General features: G+C 46.1%; 1 protein-coding gene across 1 annotated transcript in view; it reads right to left on the bottom strand.

Moving 5' to 3' along the window:
- Positions 1-5,508: 5,508 nt before the first annotated feature.
- Positions 5,509-6,544, bottom strand: part of IL22RA1 (interleukin 22 receptor subunit alpha 1) — a 9,263-nt gene continuing 8,227 nt past the window's right edge. The window contains exon 8 of the mRNA XM_033519627.1: positions 5,509-6,544. This exon is cut by the window's right edge and continues 20 nt beyond it. Within this exon, the coding sequence (XP_033375518.1) occupies positions 6,130-6,544 (415 nt within the window). The 3' untranslated portion in view covers positions 5,509-6,129.

Raw genomic sequence — 6,544 nt, 5'->3', positions numbered from 1 at the left:
TACAAGCCAAACAAAGCTGTCACACAAAACAACCTATCCTATAAAAATGACAATACAAGCCAAACAAAGCTGTCACACAAAACAACCTATCCTATAAAAATGACAATAAACAGCAGTTTATTTGCAGATAAACCAAACTCACCCACTGAAGGCTGCAGGGAAGTGCAAGGGAAGGGACAAAGGAGTTTTTTCCTTCTCCCTGTGATGACACCGAGGATGACTCTCCCCAAAAGAATGTTGCCCATGTTGGAGTGCCCATCCTGCAGTCAAATATAGCCCCTGCCAGCCCTCCCTGGACAATGGGGATGGCTGGGGACACTCACTGCTCTCTGCTGTGCCAACCCAACACCTCCCAGATCTGTCCCAAATGTTGTGAATTCATATTATTCATATTATTCTGATAAATATATACTATATGCTTTCACTATATTCTTTTCTCTCTTAGCTAGTTATAGGCTTAGATAGGAATTGTGGATGGGAAGGATGTTTCATCCAGACAAGGCAAGACAATGGGAGGATCAAGATGATTTTCCAACAGAAGGACAGTGGAAAACAGGCTGTTATCAGCAGCAGGAAATGCAGAGCAAACTGTTATCAAAATTCCAGTACCAGCATGTGGGAAGGGGGGAAAGATGAAGCCCAGCTGCCCTCAGAGGAAGGATGAGGGGCCCAGATTGTTATCAACAGAAGAAAGGAAACCAAACTTCAATTAATGCTGACCAGCTAGAATAATGATGAGCAGCAAAAAAAAAATAAATCTGCTGACCAGCAGAAAATGAAATTGTGCAAAAGCATGATCCAAGAAGGCAGAACCAGGGAGGGGACATGCTTGAATATGCATAAAATCCTCACAGCAATGGAATAAAAAGGGAATCCCTGAGATAAGAGCGCGCCAAGGCACCCGGCCGTAACTCTTTGCTTTATTTTATGTCTCTTATTGTCTTTATTAAACTTTTCTTTTTAAAATTTTACAGTGAACTTCGTTTTTCACACCAAGGAGGGACCTCCAAAATCCACAGCACTGGATAATGTTACTGCTGGAGATGAACAGATCACACTGACACAGGTGGAGGTGTGGTGGAAAGAAGAGAAAGTTTATTTTTCCTCCCAGGATTTATAGGTTTCTGACCCCAGCCAGGGATGGGATGGTCAGGATAACACTTTCCCCCTGCACTGGCCATGAGAGATGCCCATCACAAGACGTGGAACAGAAAGAATGTACACATATCTATGTTTACAGTCCCTGTCCTGGGAAAATCCTTAGAAAACCATGGCAGCAAGCTCAGAAGCTGAGTTTTCAGGGTGACAGATAATGCTCTACTCTTTAAGGACAGAAACTCACAAAGCATCTAAACTGAATTCTGAATATTTTAAGTGTCCAGGAATGTCCCTTGGGGTAACCATTGCTGCCTAACACAGCGACATCATTTGATTTGACTTCTCTTTAGTGAGTGTCAACTCCAGGGAAATGCTGGCAGTGTCTGGTTACACCAGGAGCTCCAGCAGCTCTCAGGTTTTGCTGGGCTGTGGTGGATTTATTTCCTTTTTCCAGCAAACAAAGGCTGGGTGCCTGTTGGAGTCTGAGATACAGTGTGTGTGCCCTTGTTTTTAATACTTAGTTCTAGAATTCAAAGAAACACTGAATTTCATATAATATGAAATTCATGGGCATGTTTTCATGGTGATACATGAGAACAAATGCTAAAGTTAGATAAGAAAAGTGTAAATGTGTAGATTAGAAAGTTTCTTGAATCACTGGGTGAATGGGTTGAGGTTTAGAGTTTAAGGTAGTTTAGAGAGCAGGGGACAAGGTGGAGGATTTAGGGTGTTGTCTCTTGTCCTTCTTTCTTCTTCATGTTCTTTCCTAGGGGTTTTTGGGTAGTAGTGAGTGATTGGGTAGAAAATGCCCCAGTGGAGCACAAAGGTGTTGGGTCATTGGGTCACTAATAAAAATAACTTAGTTGGCATCTGTTAATTGGGTAAATGGACATATAAAAGACCTTGAAGAAGATCTTTGTTGGCCATTTTACCCTTTTCTATCATAGTGCACACAGCTCCTTGTACCTTGTAATGCTGATAAGAAAAAATAAACAACTGAGAACGAACGAGAGAAAAAACTCGCCTCCCTCTCATCAATCTTCAGTTCAAAGGGAAAAGAACCCAAATCCAAAAGTCCATAACAAGACAGGTTCCTCAGGGCAGGTGAGCTCTGTGTGTCCACAGATCAGCTCTTGGTGGTGTCTGAGTTTGGGGCAGGGTCAGAGAACAGAGGTTGCTGATTCTCCGTTTATTTGAGGTGGTGTTGCAGTTCCAGCATTCAGGGAAAACCCTTCCCAGCGCTGTGAGGAGCAGATGATGTTTCTTGTGGTGTCAGAAGGTGCTGTGAGAATGAATTCCACCATCAGACCTGGCACAGTAGGAGCCATTTCCAGGAACTTTGTTTGCTTCATCATCCAAACAAAGCAGAAACCCAGCAGGGTCAGCACCAGAGCTCCCAGGACTCCCAGGTGTGAAGTTCATGCTGTGTTTGTGAATTCCTAGGAAAGCAATAAACAGGAAAACCTGGGCTGGCATGTCTGGGGCGCTCTGGTGGGAGCTGAGCTGTCAAAGGGAACAAACACTTCCCTTTCTTTGCTTTTGAACCCATGGCCACTCGAGTGCTTCCCTGAATTTTGTGTTAGGAGAAGTAATGTGTAATTATCACCTATTCTGCTTAAAAATTATAATTTCATTTTGTCACATCAACCCTCTGTTATAAAATTTATTTTATATGGAGGGGCAGGCAGTGATCTCTGGTCTCTGTGAGCAGGGACAGGACCCAGGGAAGGGCTGGAGCTGGGCCAGGGCAGGGTTGGGGTGGATTTCAGGGAAAGGTTCTTCCCCCAGAGGGAATGGGCAGAGCCTGAAGCTGCCAGAGCTCCAGGAGGATCTGGACAATGCTCTCAAGAACAAGGTGGGATTGTTGGGATGTCTGTGCAGGAACAGATGATCCCTGTGGTCCCTTCCAGCTCAGGATATTCTGTGAGCTCTCCTTCGTTCTGTCTCCAGAATTTGGAGCTTTCCTTTTGTCCCTCCAGTAAGATTTTCCTCACAGAACTTGTTCAAAACTCACCAGTGATTTTTTCATGGTGTCCAAACACCCATCCAGCGCCAAAATCAAGGAGCAAACAGGGAAGGGAAGGGGATCCTTGGCTTGCAGAGTGTTCATCCCTGGGCAAGGATCCCTGCTGAGCCCCCAGCCGAGGGGACTGAGCCAGTGCCAGCTCCCAGATTTAGCTGGGAAGACAAAGAGCAATGCTTTGCTCTAGAGTTACAGCTGCCACCTGCTCCTCTGCTGTCCCTGTGACAACTGTCATGGGTGGGACATCTGCTGGGGACACAGCACCTCCAGGTTTTATTGCCCAGAGCCAGCAGAAGTGTTATCTGCAGCAGAGCCTCGCCAGGCACAGATGGCCTGCATGGGAAGACCTTTGGAACCATGGTGAAATGCTGCTGTTCATGCAGGAATGAACAGCAACAATCTGGAAATGTTCCTACCCAGAAGGAGATGGAGATAAGGAGGTCCTGGAGCTGCTGTTTGACACAACTGGATCAGGTTGGTTCTGAGCAGAGGAAGGCAGTGAGGTCAGCAGGGATGACGTGTTCCTTGCTCCAATAAAATTCAACAGCACAACATTTCTCTCCAAGCTTTTCCAGAGAGAAAGGGATGATCTGTGTGTTAAATTTAGGAGGTGACTCATGAGACAAGAATCAGTCTCCCTCTGCTCAGAAGATCCAAGCCTCAAAGATCAATATTGACTAAGCCATGAGTAGAGAAGGAAGTTGAAGATATTGCAGTCAGTCCTCTGTAGGACAAGGCTCTCCTGCCTGTGATCCCTGAGCACTGCAGCTGCTGGGAGAGGATCTGATGGGGCTGGAATCATTCCTGCCTTCTGTTCAGCCAGGGGTAATGCAGCCCTGAAGATATTTAAGGGCCTGAAGGAGACATGGATGTCCCAGCTCGGGGACACTTTGCATCTTTTGGCACCTGTGTGCATTCTAAAAATCCATTCCCAGACTTCCCTCAGTCCCCAGCTGTCCTCCAGCAGGAGGACACATTTATTACAGTCTGGGCATGATCACACCCTGTGCTGGGGGTTCTGCAGGGTGATTTAAATGCTTTTAAAAATAGAAAATAACATCATTTTAGCAGCAGACTCAAATTCTCCCCCAAAGCCCCCATCCCTTCCACACGACTCTGCCCGTACCCATCCTGTGCTGGGGCTACCAACACAATCCAAAATGTTGGTATTGTGGCATTTGATTATTCCCTGGGTAGCATCACTGGGAATGTTGTTGACACAAGATATGCAGCCCACAGGCAACTCTGAATTAGTTAATTGGCATTAATGGCTTTAAATGCCTCTCCAGGGGAGTTTAGTAGAAAAAAAAATGTTACCCCTGGGGTCTCCCAGTCTTTGGGAACAACTCCAGGAGCTGCAGCATTTCCCTGTGTGTTGTTTTTTGGGGCACAGAGCAGAGGAAACAGATCAAAGGACATTCCACAAACCCTTTGGTGGGGAATGGTGTGGAGGGAGCTCCCTGGAAATGTCCTGGTCACTGCCCAAGCCATGCATTCATTTCAGTCTTTCATACCCTGACACTTCTTTACCACACTTGGAATTTTGGCCTTTTGGCCTCGCTGGGCCGTGGTCCTTCCTCAGCTGTTGGTGCTGCAGCTCACAGCTGAACCTTGGCCTGTAAAGTTTCTATTCCTTTAACCCTGGGTTGAATATCAAAATCTTCACTTCATGAGCCTATGGCTTATTTGCAAAATCACCCCAAAGCAAATGGAATTTATCCTTTAGCTGCAGCTTTCCTAGGCTGAGAAAAACCCCCAAGTGCACTTGGAGTGGGAAGAGCTGAATTTGACCCCTGGTCAGCATTGGTCTCTTTGAGTAAATCCTTCCCCATACCAGTCAAACCTTGTTTATTCCTCTAAATGCTTTCACTTCTCTAAAACCAATGTCCTCAGACACATTTTTTCACCACAGCAGTGGAAATGAACAGCCTGAACTGTGTTTTCTTCTGGATGAGAAATAACCTCCTCCTCTGGCCCCTGAATTAGAATTTAACTTGTTTTTGGTGGAGGTCCAAGTCTTCCAAGGGTTTTAACTCCCAAAAATCGGCCGTGGCAGCTCTGCCATGGAACATGGAGCAGGTTCCTCATGGGCTGTGAGGAGTGGAAGAGCTCCAGACCTCCCTGGTCTCCTTTGTGGATTGCTGAGGGCATGGGTTGGGATTGGGATAAACTGAGATTGAGGGCTGAACTGGGAATTCTGCCAATCCTCACATCCCTGCCTGTCTGGAATGTGATCCCAGGAGCTTCATCCCTGGGGATCTCAGGGGAGGAGGAGAATATGTGACTATTGCAGAGAAAGACAGGAGCAGCAGCTGAGAAACCTCAGAGTTGGGCCAAGACTGCATTAATCTTGCAGAGATGAAAAAAGCTTTATCTTTACACAGGTATTAAAAAAAGGCTTTATCTTTGTGCAAGTATTAAAAAAGACTTTTATCTTTGTACAGGTATTAAAAAGCACAGGGGACAGGGACATATTTCACAGAAGTGCTGTATCAGGAGCTGTTAGCCAGCTTCAAGGACTCCTTCAAAGGCAAAGTCCAGGGGAGTGGAATGCTCTTTTCCAAGTCATTTATCCAAGGGTAGAACATCAATAACTATTTACTCCTTTTCTGCTGTGGTACATTAAATACTTCTAGGTTTGCAAAGCTGAATTTCTTCAAAGGGAGGGGTTCATCTCAGCCCTCAATCTTTGGTGCTGGTAAAGAGCAAACACGGTTTCTGTTGTGAACTTTGCTGATTTTTCAGTAAACTGAATTTGAGATTGGGAACTGACTCTTAACTGATCTTTTAAAATAATCCATAATAAATCTGAGAATATGCAAGAAATAAAGACCTGTTGTTTGAGTGCAAAGGTACATTATTGCAGTGTAACAAATTCTATCAGTAAAGGCACCAAACTCCACCACAGAACAGCCTGAGCTGTGTTAATACAGCCAGGATCAGCTGTGCTTTTGAATTGTTTCCTTTTCATGCAAGAAAACATCCAGAAACCATCTGGATTTTAACACCTAATAAAATTCTGTGCTATCCTCCTCATCCCACTGCACTTTCAAGTCCAGATCTTTGAAGAGCATGGCGAGAGGAGTTCCCCTGTCCCAGCCGGAGCTGCTGGCTGGGGACACGCTCAGTTCTGTGCAGCCCAGCTCCTTTTCTGCTGGGAACATTTCCATGCCCTCAGTCCCTGGGAGCTGTGCTTTGCTTGCAGGACGTGGGAATGGCTCTGGCAGCACCCACTGCTCCGTGTGGTTCTCTCCAGGGATGTCCTTCCCAGTCCTCAGCGAGAGAAGCAGGGCTGCTGACAGCGGTGCCAGCAGCTCCTCCTCTGCCACAAAGTCTGGGGCAGCTTTCCCTGCAGACAGCAGCAGGGGCAGCTCTGTCTGTTGTCTGTAACATCCTCCCTGTTCCAGTGAAGACAGGGACAGC

Source organism: Parus major, chromosome 23 (genome assembly GCF_001522545.3).
Source record: "Parus major isolate Abel chromosome 23, Parus_major1.1, whole genome shotgun sequence".
Lineage (NCBI taxonomy): Eukaryota > Metazoa > Chordata > Aves > Passeriformes > Paridae > Parus > Parus major.
The sequence above is the reverse complement of the archived record's forward strand: the minus strand, read 5'-3'. Positions and strand labels throughout refer to the sequence as shown.